A 21,689-nucleotide genomic window follows, 5' to 3' on the forward strand; every position below is an offset into this window, starting at 1 on the left:
ATGGATGTGGTGAGAGACGAAATGCAGGTGATGGGGTAACAGAGCAAGATGCAGAGGACAGAAAGATATGGAAGAAGATGATCCGCTCTGGCGACCCCTAATGGGAGCAGCCAAAAGAAGAAGTAGTAGTACAGTAATGCACAGAAGAGGTTAAAATGGCAAATAATATGTTAGGTTATATCATAAAGATTTAAGTCAAGGGATGTTATGCTCAAACACATCTGGAGTATTATGTGCAGTTCTGGTCTCCACGCTACAAGAAAGACAAAGCAGCTATTGAAGAAGTAAAGAAGAGGCCAGGCATCTCAGGACTTAAGGACATGCCCAACGGTGCCAGGCTCAGAGAATTCAACCCGTGTAGCCTCGAGTGCAGGAGACCATGTCTTTGAAATCCTCAAAAGGCCTTGATAAAACAGATCCAGCAACATTCTTTCAGAACGTTACAGAGGACATGAGTGGAAATGAAGGGGGAGATCTTCTTTATGCAAATTGTTGTGGGAATTTGGAACAAACTGCTCAGACGTGTGGTTGAAGCAGAGACCTTGCCAACCTTTAAGAAGAATCTGGATGAGAGGCTGGGACAGCTTAGCTGTTAGCTAAATAAATGGGCTTGATGGACACAATGGCCTCCTCTCCTTTGTCAGATTTCTTATGTTCTCATCCAGTGGCGACCCTGAGCTAAGGCCTCTGAGTGCCGGGCCCGGTTGATCTGTGCTGTGCTGCACCTCTCCCACCTTGTGGGGTCCTTCGGCTGGACAGGTCACCCTCCTCCACCATTTCACGCTCTGTATATCACCATGGAGGCAAATGCCTTCACAACCGCGCCGCGCCGTGCAACGCCTCCTTAAATCATCACTCTAATGGATCTCCACAAAGTATTTATTTCAATCTGTAAGGTATATGATTGAATATGCCTACAATTCATTTCCAGAAAACATACAATATTTAAATATCCTCTACCTCAGCTCCAAGACTGTGATTCATTTTTTAATATTAAAAATGAAGGATATTATTTCTTTTTTTTTTTTCCTCAAGAATATGATTTGCAAAGCATACAGAGGAAAAAAAAAAAGTCTTCATGGATGCCAGGTTCAAAACAGCTCATCAAAAAATAAACATCTCCATATATCTGGAGATGCATCCCCCTACTAGTTCATTATATTAATTTGTGAGCAGTGGGCTGAAATTATGCTGTATGAAAAATGGCTTGAAAATTTAAATGGTACAAACTCATCTTATTAGCGGTGAAACATTAAAAAACAAACAGCCCCCTCTGCGTCCTGCTAATTTGTCTCGGGATGAAAGCCGTTTGATGGATGGATCTTACCTTATTCATAAGCGAGGATAAAAGAGATGTATTTCCCGGTGCAGGGTGTCCGTTTGATTCATTACTGGAACAAGGAAAATGAACAATGTTTAGTCAAGATTTGCATGAGAACAGTAAATATTAACATTCATCACAGACTTTCTGCAAATAAAAAAAAAAAAACAGCTGCTTATTAACTAAGTAAAAAAAGAAAGCCAAAACCCTGAGGTTTCGTTCAAAGTCAGACCAACGTACGCCAAGAAACGCTTGTAAAAAAAAATCAAGACGGGCTCGCTTCAGCTTGAGAACAGGCCGGTGTTTTTGGGGGGCAGACTACAGAAAATAAAGACTAAATATATTGTGTGAGAGTACGGGGCCACAAGTGATGACATATACATACAGACCCAAAGACCCCGAAGCCTGGAGGACTCTACTGTATACAGTATGCAACAGACCAACTAGCCGAAAACGGAGCAGTCACTTTGAAGATACTTCAGACCTGACTCAAGTGTAAAGGGAATTACAGAGGCACGATGAATAATGAATGCTGGTAATATAATTCAGTCCTAAGATAATCTTAGAAAAAGGCAAAGGCGGAGGCTCAATTTACATGTTAAATTGTCTCAAGCTGGGCTTTGCGTTTCTTGCTAAAAATCAGTCCATTTCCCTTCCTCGGCTCTGACCTGGCAGCGCAATTTTATCATTTGAATCGGTGGCCCCTTCCTCGTCCCTCCCTTAAGTCTTTTATCATACTGGACTGAAATTAAATTATAGCTCTTCTTGATAAATAATTAGTCTCGGTCAAGAGAACCGACCTGTAGTCAACTCTCTACCCCCCCATCACTGCAGCGTGGCACACTGATTTCTTAGAGCACCATTACAAGTAGGCACTACCTCTGCTCTTTTTTGCTGAGATCCAAACTTTTCTCCTGCAAAGAATCCTGGGAGGTTGCTGTGCTTCCATCTAAGGGCTCCTGCTTCACCTGAACCAGATTAAACCTGGCCACGCTCCCTTGCAGCCCATTTCCTGCGGAGAGGCATAAAAAAGACAGAGGAGAGGGAGAGGAAGCGTTATTGTTGGTCAGCATTATTTTCTTTGATGAGATCTGACCTGACTTCTGTCCCAGCCAAAAGAGTACTTGGAGTGATAATTATTGCAAAATTATGTCAAGCCGTCAAGGCTATCGGGCTTTTAAGTGGTGATTGAGGGAGAGGAGGAATAAGAGAAAAAGACTCTTTTTTCAGTAGCACTTGTCACAACTCATTTGCTGGACTGTCTCTTAACTACTCATTAAATAGAGCACTAATGCTGAGGAAAAGTGGCAGAATTAGACTGGTTGTTACCCTTCCTTCCATATTTGGCTGCCTGTGTCACCTTGGCAACGGCTGGGGCCCCAAAACTGAGCATGCCCAAGAGGAACATCTGGCATGTCACTCAGATTGAACCTGACAACCAATCAGATCAGTTCAAATAGCATGACCTCCCAATCATATTTTCTGGATAGGTATTTTGTGATAAGAATTTAAACAAAATCGGAACGAGGGAAGTGGGAGGAAGAACAAACCCACTCGCACACACACAGAATCAGGCTGACAGACGTGTGCACATCCTGGCTTTCTCCACAATGCCCAAGTGGCTGAAATATTAATTTGCCCTTCGGCAATACAGAGAAAGCCGTGCTTTTTTGTGGAAGGTAAGTGGTATTTTATTAAAAATAAAGGCAGAAGGGAGCAACAATGAAGCGGTCCCAAGGATGACCTCTGAAGTCCTGAGCTGAGTGCTCCGGCACTGATTGACTTTCTGAGGCCGGGCGAGCTTCTTTGGAACGAGTTGGCAGACAAAGAAGGGAGGGAGATGGTCCACTGTGGATGGCACTGCTCTCTTTTTTGAGGAAGAACCTGGATGAGGTGTTGGCTAAACAAACAGGCCTGATGCACTGAATGGTCTCCTTTCCTTTGTCAAGTTTCTTATGTCCCAAATATTGGGAATGAAAAGAATCACAGATACACGAAGACATTTAACAGTAAGTGTTTTTGCTGATAAACCAAAGTTGACTTTGTGACAGTGTATTTGCACACAAATGTGGGAGTTCCAGCCCGCTTTCTGACAGCATTAGATTTATTTATCGTAAGAGACCATTTCTTTGCACTTAGTCTTTCATATCTTGAATAGTCTCTTATTCAACAGGCCACACCATGCCTCTCATGCCGTTCCTCTCATACTGTGCGTTTCTTTTAGTATCCATGCACTACAGTAAGTCATAACAACATGGCCACAGAACCACATTTTTACATATTAAATGCAGGTCCAAACCTGCTGCTGCCAGGCAATTTATTGTTAGTTAACACCTTGAGATGGTGAAATCATAAAGACAGGCCGACTATCTCTCATGGCTATCTCTCGTGGACTCAGACAGTATTTAGACCCCTTCACTTTCTGCACACTTTGTTTTTGAATTGGATGCATTTGACATTTTAGCCCATCAATCTGCTGCACACTCAATATTCCATAATGACAAAGTGAAAACCTGCTTACAGAAAAGTTTGAAAATGTATTACAAATCAAAAACTCATTCCTATAAGTATTGCGATCCTTGTCTGTGCCACTGCACATTCTCCTTGAGATGTTTCTGGAAGTTGCCTGGAGTCCACCTGTGGCACACTGGACGTCGTTCAGTAAGGCGGCCACCTCTGTAAAGAGGGTCCTTCAATTCACACTGCATGACAGGACAAAAAACAAGCCATGAAGACCAAGGGACTCTCTGCGGACCTCCAAGCTCAAAATGTGCTGAGGCATAGATCGGGGGCAAGAAATTTCTAAATGCTGTGAGAGTTTCCAGGAGCACAGCAGCCTCAATCACTGTGAAAATCAAGGAGTTTAGAACCTCCAGGACTCTTCCCAGAGTTGGTCGTCCAGCCAAACTGGGTAACTGAGCGTGAAGGACTTTGGTCAGGGTGGGGACCAAAAACCAAATGGTCACTCTAACGGAGCTTCAGAAGTCCTCTGCTGAGATCGGAGAACAATCAAGAGTTTATGGTGCCATGTCTGGACCAGGGGTTCTTAACCTGAGCTCCACGAACCCCTAGGCGGTCTGTGAGGGGCTGATAAAAATTAACATTTATATTCACTATTGATTTTAGAGTAGATGTCGTAGTAATGGAAAACATAGTAGTACATCTGTTTTACTTTGCACAAGAGGACTGTATTTCATAATTATAATTTTTTTTTTTTTTTAGATCGTTTACTTTAAAGTTTAATAATACTTTGCATAGGTCATATCTGTACGAGACAATCAAATATCGATAAATAAAGTACATTATATTTATTGCATGCAAAGTTGTGTTTATGTGAATATTGCTAGGAAAGGGGGTCCATAGCTTTCATCAGATTCTTAAAAGGGGTCCGTGACTCAAAAAAAGGTTAAGAATCACTGGTCTAAATGGACGCCACTCTTACGGTAAAGTCATGTGACAGCTTAACAGGACTCTGAAAGCACGAGGACGAAGACTCTCTGGTCTGATGAGACCATAACAGAACTCTTTAGGTGAGCACTGCTCATCGCCTGCTCAATCCCATCTCTACAGTGAAACATGGCGGTGGCAGCATCCTGCTATGGTGGGTCTTCTTAGCAACAAGGACAGGGAGACTGATGAATGAAGCCAAATACATAGTGGTCCTTAAAGAAAACCTACTCCAGAGTGCACACGGTCTCAGACTGGGCCGACAGTTCACCTGACAGCACGAAGGCAACGCCAGATTGGCTTCAGGACAAGTCTCTGAGTGTCCCTGAGTGGCTCAGACAAAGCCCTGTCTTAAAACTCCACAGAACATCTGTAGAGAGACATTCAATCTAATGGAGCTTGAGAGGATCTGCCAGGAAGAATGGGATAAACTGACCCAAACCTTGTAGAGAATTACCAATATGACTCAAAGCTGTAATTACTTCCAAAGGTGCTGAATTGGGGGTCTAAATACTTACACGAGTTTAGTTTTCTAGTACATTGGCAAACCTTTCTGAAAAAGCATTTCACTTTGATGTTGTAAGTTATGAAGTGCAGGTGGATAGGCAAAGATGGCAAATGTAATCCATTTAAAAGTAAATCTACAATACAATATAAAGTGTGCAGAAAGTGAAGGGGTCTGAATACTGTCTGTAAATTAAATAAAAAGCCGACCAGGCCTCTACAGGTGCAGCTCTTCCATACACAATAAGACCGTCTTCTAAAAAGCCCGGGCCGTGGGTTGATTAGGGTGCTTTTACCACCCCCTACTGTAGCCGAGCTCCTATGTATGCAATGACTTCACGACTATATGTGGAAGGTAAATGCTTATTTTTCAGATTTCTAATTTATGGTGTCATCTTTCTTTCATTTGTGCCTCTAAATACAGTTTTACTTTCTGATGTTTTCATTTGATAATTATAATATACTGTAACCTTTAATGGCCACCCACTGGCACAGAGGGTAATGCTGCTCCCTGTCAAGACTTCACTTCTTTTTTGTTTCCAACATGGGTCCCCCTGCCTGCCAGCAGAAGCTCTTCAGGATGACAGACATCGGTAAAAGATGTGTTGCAGTCTGCATGTACGTGTTCGGCAAGTTAAAAAAAAGAAAAGCAACTTGTGATCTCCAAGAAGGCAGCATCTGGAACCTGTCCAGGAGTAACGCTCCACCATGTAATTACTTGTGGTAAGTTACAGTGCTTGTAAAATCCGAGTTGTAACAGCATGTCTAATTAGGAAACTCTTCATCTGCTTGGCCCCAATAAATAAAACGGAAAAAAAGCAACTTGTAAAAATAAAAGTGCATTTGCAACTGAATGCAACACCCAATGAATGAGTGGAGTCAAACCGAAGTGGCGCGCTGGTAATGCCCTTGACTCGAGCAGAGCCCCGTTACCGATCAGGACACATCCGTTCACACGCCATTAGGTGAGGCAGCTCCAGCGTGAACCGTGCGTGCGTGTCTGTCTGTGTTTGCGGTTGTCTGGTGCTACACGCTCAGGGCCCCCTGCCGGCACACTTACAGACGGGGCAAATCTCTGGGAGCAAAACACGGTGCGCACTGTGGCTGGGAGATTTCAGGGCCTGATTATTAGTCCACTGTCTGACCATTGTAAAAATGCTTGGCTCGGTGGAAAACAGAAGAAAGGTGATGGATCCTTCTTATCATGTTCAGATTTTTTCCCATTGTGAGCTGTGAAAATTTTTAAATGCAGCTTTTAACAAGTTTTCCTCATCTATATATATATTTAAAATCCTAAGCCTAAAAGTGCAACGATTTTGTGCAGTGATTTTATGTCACTTTTTTGTCATGCTTTAAATCAGGCTTTCTTTTTAAAGCCTACATATACAGTATATGTTTGGTATATAGGTTTGGCTTACTCGCCATTCCCTTGGAATTTTTTTGGGGGATTTTAAGTATTTATTTGTTGGAAGAAATAACTAAATGTACATCCCCCTCCTTAGTTAACCTCCTTTATTCAGCATATCAAGCCGCAGCCTATCCTGGCAGGACCCCCCAGCTCGATAAGACCGCCTTAGTCACCTTGTCACACATTTAAAGCTCATCTTTGGGACATGGCAGGAATCTAAAGGGGAGCAGCAACTGGGCAGGAAAAGAAATCTCAACCTCCAGTTCCGCCACTGACCATGCAGCCTCCCGAATATGCTGAACATATCTGTTAAAAGTCGTCCATTCGTGTTATGAAATACAGCATCGCCTCGAGTGTATAACTTCATTTTTAAATATTATTTTTCTTCTGATGATTGGCACAGCTTGCTTAAGCACAGGTATATGCAGTTATTGTTGAAACTGAGTATTATGTTTTTAGATTAAAAACTGGCATTTTGCTAACTGAAAAGAGACACTAAATTTGCTTTTCCTGAAGATCCTTTTCTTTCTCCAGCTCACAGTAAGGAGACCAGGATTCGTGTCCTGCGTGGAGTCTGCATGTCCTCCCCGTGTCCGTGTGAGTTTCACCTTGGTGCAGTCCAATGATATGCTGGTTAGGTGAACTGGCGACACTAAATTGGCCCTAGTGAGTGCGTGTGTGTGTCTGTGCCACGATATCCGGAGATCGTATTGGCTTTGCATGCTATGCTTGTTGGGATAGCCTCCCGCTTCCCTGCTCAGGATAAAGCAGGTTTATATACTGGATGGATGGACGGATGTTATGTCTACCGTTTATATTACAGTATATTTCCACCCAGAACATGACATGGCCATTAAGCCAGCAGAGTCTGTGTCTGGAGTTTGACGGGTTGTAATTCAAATACATTTGTATTTTGTATATTTAAACATCCACCTAAAATGCCGGCTATGTAGTAACCCAAAGAAATCACCGGCGCCATGTTGTCTTTCTTTTCCCCTTCTCCTTCTCTAACTGCCTCTTTGCACACCATCCTCTTTGCCTCGCCAGTGAGATGTACCAGTTACACGCACCACTGCACCATGGGAGGGCCCACTATAAAAAGGACAATCTATTGTACGGTTATGCTTCGAAACTTTGGGTTTTGATGTTAACCCCAACTACATTCAGATGTAACCCCCGTTGTAAGGCTATCCCATAATGCACGTGTTATACATAGAGAAGTTCCTCTGTGGCTGTTTCTGATTATCGTCGTCAGCCAGCAGCAGTTCCTTCTGTGTGACTGGACAGATCGCAGTCTCTTACCACGGGTGCTCCTCAGAGATTGGGTTGTGGTCGGCCAGTAATATTCAGGATGGAAGAGACTTATATTAACTGTGGTGTTGCACACACAGTACGGTCCGGTCCGGTCCGGTATGTCATTTACTGAAGTGCATTACTGAGCTCGGTGGTGGCAGCAGCCCAGTTCTTGACTTCTGCAAGTCTTGGGCAGAACGTAACTCTTCAAAGAAACAGACAGCGAGGAGCTGACAATGTACTGGAAGTGAAAGTGTGCCTGTCGCACAGTCACACCAGAATTAAACGCTACGACGGTCAAATGTTTCCTTTCTGTTTTCTTTTAGGCTGGAAGGATCAACTAAGCACCTGTCCTGTTTGATGGGCATTTGTCACACTTACAGGAGTTGCTGCTTTACACACCAAGTCCACTCCTTGACAAGCCCCCCAGTCTGCCTGGTGTAAATGTTGTCACACACAGTGCACTCAAACACTCTCTTACCTGTCTCTACACTCCCTGCTGGCTTGAACGCAGCTGCGGCAAGTCTGGCCATCATCGGTGATATCAGGCCCTTGCTGGCGGAAATCTTCTCCACTATGGAAGTTGCCGCATGTGAGCTGGATGTGATCGCCAATGTAGATTCGCCAGATGCTGAGCCACTCTGAGGGATCGATTCATTGGATGATGATGACGATGATGTGGCATTGGAGGAAGCTGCACATATTAAACCAGTAGCAGAGACAGGAATCTGTAGTGGAAGCCGGGGAATGATGGGAAAAAAGGGATTTGAAGCAGATAAGGCTGGGTTGGAGAGGGTGAGAGCGACTGGCATGGTACTAGGAAGAGCTTGGGTTAAAAGCGTTGACATCTTGCTGGCTGGAGAGAGACTAGCAGTGGGTTTGACCGCCTGAGAGGACGACATGGTGGTAGTTGGTGTTGGAAGCATGAGGGGGATGCTAGAGGATGGCTGAGTGGTGGGGGAAGCACTGAGGCTAGAGTTCTTGCTGCTAATAGCCGAGAAGTCCATAAGGTCATCATTGCTGGAATCGTCTGGTTCCTCCTTGGGCACAAGGAAGGATGAGGAAAGACCAAGGACCCCCGATGAGCGGATGTGTCGTCTTTCGTGCTTTCGTTTGTGGGAGGTCATTTGACTTGTGGACGTGAAGGTAAAGCCACAGCCTGCCCGAATGCAGTGGAAGTGGTTGGTTGCCTTGCTATACACACAGCCTTCATATTTGCACTCCTCGTACTTGTAGAACTTCTTGAATCCATCCTTGGCATACGCATCGTCCTTGATGTGGTAGCTCTTGTGCTTCTCTATATCACACTTGTTTTTGAAGGTAAATGTACAACCTGGACGCCTAAAAAAAAAAAAACCAACAAGCATTATGTTAAGACCAGAAATGCTTCAAACCTGCATTCCACGTGATCTTCTTACCAATTTTATGAAAGTAGCACATATACTGACATATACTGTACTAGCCGGCCCCCACAGCTTCACCCACATTGAAGTGAAACAGGACAGTGAGGAGGGCCCTGCCCAGCTCCCCATTCCTGACGTCACGTTTCCTCATCCCCTCCGCCTGTGGCCTCTGTCTTGGATTATGATCTATGATTCTTAGCACAACAAAAGAGGTTGCAAAAATGTTTAAGCAAATTCTAGAAAAAAACCTGATCTAAATCCATTAGGCAGTTCTCTCGTTCGCTAACTAAGTGGAGGTAAGGTTGCACACGAGGCTGGCTCGTGAGTGAGGAGCTCCCCACCCAGTGTCTCTCGGACCCGCACAAATAAATCAGTACCACAAGCGAACTGTGATTCTTAGCGCAATGAGAGAAGTCGCAAAATCAACCAAAACGTTCAAGAAAATTATAGAAAAATAGTAGTTCTCTTGTGAAAAGTGGACAGACATACAGACAGACATTAGATTTTATATATAGAGAGATATAAAGCAGCAAATATTGTCACAAGATAATAAAAGCTAATTTTGGACTTGATGATGCAACATTCTCAAACCTGCTTAATCCTATTCACGTTTTCAGCAGAAAAGCGCCTACCCTAACAGAGCTGGGCATCAAGCCTGACAAACCGTCCATCACCAGGTCACTTTGAAGTCAGCAGTAAACCAAACCTGCATGTCTTTGTAGCCACAAGATGAATGTACAGACTCCACACCACCACCACCACCACCAGGATTTGGGATTCAGACCCTGCGTGCTGAGGATCTTTGAGACAGCAGTACCACTGACTGTGCCACCTGTGCTGCCACTGGCAAAGCACTCTTCAATAGCAGGTACAGTAGGTCTGGCCCAGCTGACAGTTACCTTATAGAGTGCGTTACTCAGAAGAATTTGGCTGCAGGTTAAAACAGCAATATGACTTACTGCTTCCCAAGGCCTTATCCCACTCTAGTTTTACAGACGGCACAATGGAGTGAATTTTACAATAGGCTGGAGATGACTGGCAAACACTCAACGCAGAGTGCAGGCCTGAGAGAACTGGGAAGCCCCGCACAAGCTCAGTGGTCTCCCTTCCATCTCAGAGTTTGGGAATGAAGGTCACCATCGCTCACCTGCAGTGAAAGTGCGTTGTCTTCTGCCCATAGAACTGGCACTCTACTGTTCCACAGTCTTCTGTGGCTCGGAACCTCTGGAAGCCATCGTTAATGAGCTGTGCGTTCTTCTTGTGAAAGTTTTCGTGCGTCATCACATCTGAAGTGCTGGTGTACACCTTGTTACAGCCAACCTACAGAAGAACAAAAGAGCAACAGTTTGCTTACTTTTCAAAGCTCTAGTCTAGCACTGCAATATTATTTCATAGGTTCCAGTTGGCTTCACACAAATAAATACGTTATTTCAGAAATTAAAACTGCTCCTCTCTGAATGCCTGTGCCATATTATACCATTTCATGTGGCGATGTGAGGACTTTGTGTTGCGTTGCTCACTGCTGCTCTGAATTTAGGCCTCAAATTAAACCCGTGCAGAACAAATGCACATTGCCAACACATTTCAGTTAAATGCATAGCATCAAAGCAGGCAGCAGCAGACTTCGTCTTTTCTCTTCTGACTGCAATGTGCATAAAGTTTTAACACAAAATGCCTTTGGAAAGTCTCGTATTGTACAGTTTATATGTGAGCCCTGGTGTCTCCAAAGGCACGGCGGTGCCCAGAAGCGGGGCCGTGTGGCAGTGACTAGCAGCTAGTGCCGAATTCACAGCTCATGCCCACTCATATCAGCATACCTCTAAGACCAAGAAGTCTCTGAGACCTCTAAATTAGTTCTGCCCACTTAAATTGCAAAGTTACAATCAAAATTCATTTTACACTTGATAGGAATGTGTCAGTGAGCATCACTTATTGATTTTGCAGTTTTAAAAATGGTGGTCAATGCCCGGCCTTCTTTTTAGGGCCTTATTCCTTAATAAGGGGAAAGGTGTTCCATTTATTTGGGATGATAACCGTCTCTCCAGCAGAGACAGACCTTCTGGGTTAACAGGGAATGCAAATGTTTGACTTGAAAAGAGCAAATGTACATCATCTTTGGCACTTTTCACCCAAGCAAACAAGGCAGCTTCTCCATATTGAGTCAAACAATGAAAAAAATGTCACCCCGTTTTTGTTTTGCTTTTTTCCTCCCCTGTTCATACTAAATCACACAAAGTTGTGCCAACATCTGCTCGTTCTCAGAGTTGTTAAAACAAGGCCTGAAGTGTCTAATAACAATTATGCCGCTTAGAGGAGGAGTTAACAAAGAATATATGTCAATCCAGTAGAAGCCCCTTCCTTTCGCCAACACTAAAACACTCTCAGAAATGACACCTTGAAAATAAGCAGATGTAAAGAATTAAACAAAACTGGTAGGGAATCATCTGCAACTCAGTACTTGGTGCTATAATATGAAAAATGTTAAGTTCATATAAACAACTAACTGAATTTTATCCATGCCAATTATGGAGAAAAAGACACAAGGTCACATGCTGCAGGTTAGTATTCTTCCTTTTTTTTTACTTAATTTATATTATGTCACCTTTTTCAAACAAATGAAAACTGCACTTAAATGGTCATTTAAACTTCATGGAAAAATTAAAAGAACTTTAATTTCCTTTTTCGGATGTGGTGAAACTCAACAACTTTACTTTTTTTTTTTTTTTGCTGGATCCCATGCTTGTAAGTCCTATACTGTCCTCTGTGCCACCACAAATACAAGTTTCTCTCTAACAAACATCACATCTGCACCCTTGTGTAGTGGCCCGTCCTCACCCTCTGTGACAAACTGCGAGAGGGCCGAGGTCCTGGGAGATAACCGGAACCTGCCCTCGTGCCGCACGGGCCTGAAGCTGCCAGCCTGCCACTTGGCACAACTCAAGAGATGGCCAGATGTGCGTGACGGAACAACAGTGTACGTCAAATCTGCACCTTCTAATGTCTCTCAGTCCTCGCACAGCTGGAAATGCAGCAGATGCACATTTAGGAAGAAGCTCAGTCTGAAAAGCTGGCACCGACACTCCTAGTGCAACATGCAGCACTGTGATTCGGCAAAGGGTATGTTGGCAACAGCAGATATTTAACAGAACTCAAAAAACTTGGAAGAAAACATGTGAATTTGCATGTGAGCAGTGTTCCAGACAGACAGGCCAAGGCTTGGAGACAAAGACACGAGTTTAGAAAGCTACCAACTGCAACAAGGGTTCTGCTGTTCACTTTACGAAGTTAGAGGTGCTGTACCCAATATGGCCTTGCTTAGCATACGCAGACATTTGTTGGATTTTTTTTTTTTTTAAATGGCTGCTCTATTTACGTAACCCATTGTCTTCTACACCCAGCTAATCCAATTTCTCTTAAATACACAGATTTGAAAGGGTATAGGATCGGGGATTTGCCAGGCTCAAGTTTTACCTGCATGCAGTGGTAGTGCGTGCTCTTGCCGTTGAGGTGGCAGCCATGGTAGTAAACGCTGCAGTCATCCAGAGGGCTGAAGCGCATAAACCCGTGTTGCAGTGAGTTGTCGCGCTTCTTGTGCATGTTGTAATGTCGGATGACATCCTGCTTACTGGTGAATCTCTGCGAGGGACAGAACAGACACAGTAACAGGTTTTGAGAACCAGCAAGAGGTCTTATTTAATCACTCTGGCAACAGCTGTGGAACGCAGAAGCCAACTGGCAATGCGAGCAGCTGTGAGAAGCCAGGAAAGCAGTCCCAGTTCAACTCCGTCCCATGCTCAGCTCTGCCTTAGAAGTGCCAAAAACGAGAATGTGGTTCTTAGCCCAGGTCATGGGGTCATCTGGCTTACATCACCTCTCAGCCTCTTTAGATGCCATATCCTGTTTCCTTCAGAAAATCTGACTTCTTACACAAAACCTGATTGGACATGATATAAAATACTTCTTTTGCCTGCTTTTCTTGCTTTTTATTCTAAATAACAACATAATCAAACACAAAACATCTTCTTAGAAGTTCTAATTGTGAGGGCACACATCCATTACAGTGTATAGGCCTCTGCCAACACCTTCTTATTTACCCCATCATCATTTTTCTCATTTGAACACAATGGATTACCTCAAGCCAAATAACTTTCCTGCAGTTAATTAAACAGACTAGAGCTGAGTTTAATATCATGGAGCATTCTAAGAACAAAAACTCTGAAGGCACCAGTCTAAGCACACACATGCAGATGAGCACGCGGGTCACGTCAAGCATCCCACACGTTTGACTTTACGATGCAACTCTCTCACAACATGCTGTAGGATGTAAAGGTGGCTTATGGGTGTAAAGGTTCTGATTTTTTGGTGTATTTCCTGTCAAAAGGTTTTTACGATCTCAGAATGTGATGACAGTTCACTGGCAGTATACGTATTTCTTTGGGGGACCCTAACAGTTTAGGCAAAGACTAAGCAAACACAAATGTGCACCGATTTCTGTACACCAAGCAAAGGGCAAACATCGGCAACTCTGCTTAAATAATCGTAGAATGAAATTCCAGCTTCACTTTATGTAGATTTTATTTATTAACATTTTTTTTGTTTAGGAATCGAACAAATGCAATGGTAAGTACGCCTAAGGGTTGATTACTTGAACTTAAAAAGTCATTTGGCAGCTTGCTATTCCTAAAGAAATTGCTGGAGGACTGTATGGCAGACGCCAAAGCTATAATAATATTATTAAATTTTAATCTTTGATTCACAAGTTCTGCTTACCTGTTGTCTCGCATGCACGCCGGGGGAGCTGTTGCTAACAGTCTTGTCTTTTTCCGTCTCTGAAGCAGTGAGAAGATGCCCCTTAAGTGCAATTGACCCCATCCCTACTGTCCAACATGGGCCGGGACTTCCCAAAAAATGGAACTCCCTTGGAACAACCTGCTCATAAGAGCCATCAAATTTAAGAGAAGCCAAATAGGCTGGACCTGCATTGTGTGCCCTCATGAGCCTGTTTTATTTGGAATTTATTTACAATTAAAAGGGACAACCCTGCTGGCCTCACCCTGTGCTCCTTCCACCCACCTGCACTACGTACTGCTGGGTATCATGACCCAGCTACTCAGCAGCTGGTCTATAAACGCATGATGGCAGCTTTTAATCCCTAACCCTGTCCTATAATGTGACTTTGAGAAAGACTTCCTCAGTCTGCCGTCCATTTTTACAAAAATGTTGATAATTGTACTGCGTGAGCAAAGCACTTTGGGATATTTTTTGGATGTGAAAAGCACTCAGCGTAATGGAGTTTGTTTATATTCAGTTGTTTTGCAGACTACAAAACACAGGTGAATGGGTAGAGAGAAACACTATTATATATAAGTATGTTTAAATAAATATATATATAGTATGTTTAAATAAATATAGATATACATTGGTGCGTCATACTTAGAACGATTCTAACTTCGAACTTTCTGGAGTTCGAATGCTAAATTCGAGACAAATTTGATCCGAAGTCTGAACGGTGGTTCTACATTTGAACGGCGAGCTCAGTGAAAAAATACAGCAACAGATGGCGCTTATGGAGTAAGAGTAAATGTCATCAGTTGTGCGCCTGAGTCGTCTCTCGCGCTCGCTGTGAAAGCATCTCTTGCGTTACGCTTGTGTGTTTTCAGTGGTTTTTTGCTTTATTTTTGGTGTGTTTGGTTATATGCATATATGTAACTCCTGTCTATTAACCATGGTATCCAAGAAGATTGTGGAAGCAACAAACCCTAAGAGGAAGACTGTAGCATCGACGATTGAGGTGATAAAGGAACTTAGCGTGACGCTCGTTTGTGAAAGTGACTCTCCTTCCTCTCCACCAGCCACACAGGACATCAGCACCCCTCACTAAGGTACAGTAAATGCAATTTTCATTTTATTATACAATATTTACATATTTTATTTATTATTTTCATATTTTAATCTATTATTTAGTGCATTTATTTGTGTTATTTTTACCTTAAATTATGTGTAATTGCTGTTTAAGTTTACTGAATTAGGTCTCAGAATGGATTCATGGGTTAATTCATTTAGCATAAGGAAAAAGGATTCGAACTTTGAACAATTCAGAGTTCAAACGGTCTTTTGAAATGCGAGGTACCACTGTGTATATTTTATATTATATATATATATATATATATATATATATATATATATATATATATATATATATATATATACATATACATACATACATCCCTGTGACCCTGTAGTTAGGATATAGTGGGTTGGATAATGGATAGATGGATGGATATATACACATATATAAATACATATGTAAAATATATATATGTATATACTGCAGTTGGCGAAAGTAGGTTCACAGTTGTGAGTACGTGAAGCACAGTTTATTCTTGTATTATTATTTATTTATTAATTATTGTATTATTTTTTTGTATTGTTTGTTGTCTTCTTTTCTAGTTACTGTTAATAAAGCTATTGTAATAATCATTACCTGCATGTCTTCTTCCATACGAACAACTGTAATACACACACACACACACTCTCTGCTTCAGGAATGTCCATGGTAATGACAGGGGAAGGTTTAGAACGTGACACAGGCAATAATCACCTGTCTGTTTCCATCTTAAGAGTGCAGGAACACCAGCCAGAAGACCAGTGGTGTCGCTTTCGGAGGAATGATCCTGACTCTGCCTCATCTGCCATACGAACCTATATAACCTCGAAAAAGACCGGAAGTCAACATTCAGAGTGATTCTAGCCACCAATGGGGTCAGGCCTGAAGGCAGCAAATACTGAAGCTGGCAATTACATTACCTAAATCTTTCTGTTCTGGTGCTTTGGCACTATTCTTCTTTCTATTATATGAAAACACTAAATAGGGCATCCTACAGGAGCCCAAATCTTTATCCTCTCTTGCCTATCTCTGTTCATAAATATATACATATGTATAGTACATTGTCACGCACAGGCAGCTTAAGGACTCTGGTGACGGTAATTACCCGCCAAACCAGTGGTTGGTGCTGTGCTCTATTATCTTCTCTTCTCCTCCCTCTGCAGATTGAAAGCTTGACAGCCACTCCACCACTGATGATGTCACACCTGTTGTCTGGTTGCCTGACCCACCTTTTCCTGCCACATGTCCATATTAGCCATCTTGTTTCCAGTTCTGTTTTGGATTTGCATCTGAGAAGATGTATCCACAATTATTGCATGATTATTTTCTGTTGCAAACCTTTTAGTTATATGGGGTCACCAAGGGTGCTCCAGCTCTTTACTTTAGTTTGTCTCCTTCTTACAATATATATATATATATATATATAATATATAAACGTCTATGCATGGAAGTGAGTGTGCCTGTCTGTCTGTCTGGCCCGGAAGTGAGAGATGGAGTCGGGGTAGGGGCTCCGCCTCCAAGGGAACAGAAAATTCGCTTAGCCACTAATAACACAAGCGAGGCCAGCTAGTCAGCAAAACAAAACCTCAGAAGAAAGACAATATCGCTTAGCCGCAAAAATCAGCAAAACCGTATCCCTTTCACTTTTCCTCCCACCGCCATTGCACAAATGATGTGAGCACGTCAGCAAAACGAAACCTTCTAGGAGAGAGACGCCCAGAGTAGTTCCTTTCAATTACCTGACATCTCTACATTTCAATTTTATTTCTGATGATTTCAGCACAGGCTTTTTACAGCACAGGCTTACACAGCTAGTTACAATCTATACTAATAAAAGGCAAAGCCCTCACTGACTCACTCATCACTAATTCTCCATCTTCCCGTGTAGGTAGAAGGCTGAAATTTGGCAGGCTCATTCCTTACAGCTTACTTACAAAAGTAAATTCTACGCTTAATGGTCATAACTGGAACCTATTTTTCTCCATATACTGTAATGGAGTTCAGCTCGATGGCCGTGGGGGGGCGGAGTTTCATGTGACATCATCACGCCTCCCATGTAATCACGTGAACTGACTGTGAGCGCAGTACGTAGAAAACAAGAGAGAGCTCCAAAAAGCGCTGAAGAAAACATGCATTATACAATTGAGAAAGCAGCGAAACAATAAGAAGCGAGCGAGTCACACATACAAGCATATTCATAAGTGCTGCTACTGCGGAAACAAAGCACGGTGTAAACCTAAAGTTTAAATTAAGTTCATAGACAGGCTGCCGCTGGCGTTTGTCATGCCCACGACTAATGCGGGATACAAGTTTAATGAGAGGACGCAGGATATAAACGAGAGTTTTGATCACTTTGTAACTAAGTTAAAATTGCTGGTGAAGGGCTGTGCTTAAGCAAATTCCGAGAGACTGTGTTTGTGGGGGGATTGACTGTTAAGGCGGTTGGGGGAGTCACGTCATCATCTCCCCTCCCATTCACCTCATTTCGCTCTGAGCTGAGCTCCGCAGCTAACGCGGTTTTGCGGAAGCAACTTTGTGACGCTGCCACCAAATACAGAAAAATCCACAAGTTAATACACACGCTGTCTCTAGAGTTTCACCACACTGAATCCTCCAGGCACTACTTACAAAAGGTTACATTGACAATCGTGTTACGTTATTTTAAAAATCTTTCCTTTTCTTAGCACAAGCACAGCTGAGAAGCTTCGATGCATGTGCTCCATAACGCGTTAAAAATAATGCATTTAATCACACTTTGCATTCCAAACAAAGGGGAACTTCTCTCAATCCATGATTTTCTGGTACATCGACTACATTGATGCACACATCAGAGCTACAAAAATGTAAGAGTCGGAAGAAAGCACGTTGCTAGGATTGATTGGAGGAAAATTTAATTTCAAAAGACTACCCGACGGAAGCCTTGATAAAAGCGTGGTTTTGTGCAAACTGTGCAAAAAGGAGTTTGCATAACACCGAGGCACTTCAACCTTACGGTACCATCTAAATGCAAAACATGTTACAGCGAACACAGAAGCTGTGTATGCTGTTAGCACTAGCAGTACGAGTTTGAGTACCAACAAAAGGTGTCGGCAGCCCAAGCCTGATGAAATGACTGGCTTCAGGACCAAAATTAGTAAGTCAACATCGGTGAAACTTACATATTCTCTCGCAAAATGGATTGCTTTGGACTGTAGACCACTAGCAGTGGTGGAAGATAGGGGGTTGGAAAATGTGCTACAGTTAGCGTCAGGTCATCCAACTTTTCAACTGCTGTGCCGAGAGACTATTTAAAAGTAAAATTCAAGAGCTTTATGACACTGAAAAGCAAGCAAATTTAGATGCATTACAGAAAGTGGACTTTTTGGCTCTTACTGGGGATCATTGGACTTCCGTGACCGTTAGTAATTCTAATTACATCTAATTACAAAATGTTCAATGATCACACTGTTTTATTCTAATGTACAAAATATTTTAACTGCACTTTATGTTGAAATTTTTCTTATTATTATTTAAAGACAATACCATTCTGAACATGTACTTAAAGTACTTAGAACACCACTTTATTTTTAAGTCTGCCCAATTTTAGCCACGGATGATGATTTTGATTTGAATTGAAATGCAGTTTAAATGCATTTTTTTTTTCAGAAATTAAAAGAGCTTGAGTTTACAATATTCATGTCTATGTCTATTATTTGATTCTGTCGCCCACTAAAACCCTTTTAAATTAAAAAACATTTGCGCTTTGGGGCAAATTTACGTGTGCGATTACATGCGATGAATCAAGATTAATTAAATACAAAGCCTCTAATTAATTAGATTAATTTTTTAATCGAGTCCCATCCCTAATATATATATATATATATATATATATATATATGGATATGTATATATATGTGTATATATGTACATATGTATATGCATATATATGTATATATGTGTGTGTATATATATATATATATATATATATATATATATATACACACACACACATATATATACATATGTATGCATATATATGTATATATACTGTATATATGTGTGTATATGTATATATATGTTTGTGTGTGTGTGTATATATATATATATATATATATATATATATATATATATATATATATATATATATATATATATATATGACAGCAACACTCATGACAATGACAATGTCAATCATGTTACGTTATTATTAAAATGTTTCCTTTTCTTTTTCATTACTTCTTTAACACACTACTTCTCCGCTGCGAAGCGCGGGCATTTTGCTAGTATAATAATATAATATTACAAAAAAATAAAGAAGTTTGTGTGTGTGTGTGTATATATATATATATATATATATATATATATATATGCATGCACACACACACATACATATATATATATGTATGTATGTATGTACAGTATGTATGTATGTAAGTGTGTGTGTGTGTTTATATCTGATGAAAAGGTTGTAAGCCTCCTAAAAACAGGACTCTGTTTCTTGCTCAGTGCTGGCGTCAATGGTGGACAACATTGCCATTGAATGGCTGGTTGTGTTTTTAGTGCTGAAGGCCTTCTTTCTTTATTACCCTGCACAGAGTTCCACAGAAGAGCAGATATTGTTTTAAAGAGATGCCAATTCGATCAAAGGAGCAAATTTCTGAATCAATGACCCTGCATACGGTACAATGCTGTCTCCATTAATGAAAAACATTCCTGTTACACCACACACTCCATATCTGGCCTGCTTTGCCCAAATTGTTTCATTTGTTAATTTAATTACATTCCAAATCATATATTACACTGTAAAGGTGAAAGGCAACAAACTGAGTTAAATTTTCCCCCAATATTAAAGAAAAAAATGCTGGGACACTTGTCTATAGTTACAGGTTAATTATTTGAAAGGCCCATTAAAATAGGTGTACACTGTTTAGCTTTTTTTTCCACAAAGGCCCAATCTTTGAATTTTTGGATTTCACCACCTACTTCTTTAATCTGTCAAATCGAATTCCTGTTCGTATGGGGAGGGTGGCATCGGATGCCAGGACAGGTCACCCACCAATGCCAGTTTGTTCTGTCAGTTAAGCCAATGCTCCCATCTTGGGAAGAGCGATCAGGCAAATTTCACAGCAGTGGTGGCAGGACTGGGATTTGAAGCCACACTCGTGGAGCTCTGAGGCAGAGGTGCTAACCACTGTGCCACTCTAACCTAATATTTACTTGTTAACATTGATATAATTGACATTTTTTGGCAAACACTAGCCAGAAGACTGGATCGCTGCAGGAACTGTTTGACTCGAGGTTTCAATGTAAAAGATCTGATTGTGTTAATTTTATATGCTGACCTTGTCACTTCTCAAATGTGTTTTTAAGCAGGTGCAGCAGGGTGTGACATTAGGATTGTTTACTTACAATGCACAAACACTTCATTTTAATACGTCTGGCAACAAAGAATTGAATCTTCTGCCATTTAAAGCAATTCTCTCGATGTACTTTGTTACTATAAAAGGAAAAAAGAAAACTAATAAAAGAATGCCAAATATTTTAACAGTAATAACCCCGATGTACAAGTTCTGCTAGCCACTTAGCTTTGAATTCTCAGTTTCGGTCGCAGCTTGTCTGGACTCCACGAGGAGAGCCGGCCTGTAAATCTCCTTACCCCGCCGTTTCAGCGCTTGCATGACCAGAACAGGGATATGAGGGGATTAATATTGTGATCTTGGATTAAACACAATGAGACTCCAACCTCACAGCTATAACAGATGTCTCACAAATATATTCATATTTAGAGCGGGATTTACAAGTGACCTCAGCTGCAGGACAATTACAGCGACTTCATTTGTACCTGAGAGCTTATTTCAGGGGCCTGCTCTGTTCGTTCCAAATTTGCTGCCACGTGAAATCGTCTTGTGTGCACAGAAATTAAAACTGTCGCCAGGAAATATCTTTAGTGGGAATAAAGGTGACAGTCCTCCTCTGCCTTTAGTGCCCTGTAGGATTCAGCTAACTATTGCCATTATTCACAGTAAGTGCCCCAAAACTGCTTGAGAGTAACAAGCCCCAATGACAGCCGAAATCCCCTGCTCGTCTGTCTGTTACACGCAGGAGCCCAGAATGCTCAGCACGTTCATTTTGTACCAAAGCACCATCCTGTTACTTAACTGTTCAATACTTTCGCAGAAAGACTAAAGATGTTTCCGGGCGAAATGTCTTCAGGTATCACCAGAGGAGTTGAACTGAAGGGCGGTCGTGATTAGTGAGCACAAGGGAATTAATGAATCATGTTTTGGGTCTTTTTCTTCACCTGTGGCATTAAAACCTATAGTACAGCTGCTGGCACTTTATTACTGAACTTTTTTATTTTTAATTAAATGGTTCCACATTATTCTCTGGAGACCCTTCTTGTCAATCACCATAACTGCCTTCAAATAGAAAATGTTGACTAAGAAA

The 21,689-nt window shown here is 41.7% G+C and overlaps 1 protein-coding gene across 7 annotated transcripts in view; it reads right to left on the reverse strand.

Moving 5' to 3' along the window:
- casz1 (castor zinc finger 1) overlaps positions 1–21,689 on the reverse strand; it is a 600,579-nt gene that overhangs the window by 18,427 nt on the left and 560,463 nt on the right. For 6 of the 7 annotated variants that reach the window (XM_039755610.1, XM_039755612.1, XM_039755611.1 and 3 more), the window contains 5 exons: positions 12,848–13,012; positions 10,524–10,696; positions 8,455–9,314; positions 2,201–2,333; positions 1,328–1,391 (listed from right to left, as the gene is read on the reverse strand). In XM_039755610.1, coding sequence (XP_039611544.1) covers positions 1,328–1,391; positions 2,201–2,333; positions 8,455–9,314; positions 10,524–10,696; positions 12,848–13,012 — 1,395 coding nt within the window. The remainder of the gene's footprint in view (positions 1–1,327; positions 1,392–2,200; positions 2,334–8,454; positions 9,315–10,523; positions 10,697–12,847; positions 13,013–21,689) is intronic. The other variant, XM_039755613.1, reaches the window with a different exon arrangement.

This window comes from Polypterus senegalus, chromosome 6 (assembly GCF_016835505.1).
Source record: "Polypterus senegalus isolate Bchr_013 chromosome 6, ASM1683550v1, whole genome shotgun sequence".
NCBI lineage: Eukaryota > Metazoa > Chordata > Cladistia > Polypteriformes > Polypteridae > Polypterus > Polypterus senegalus.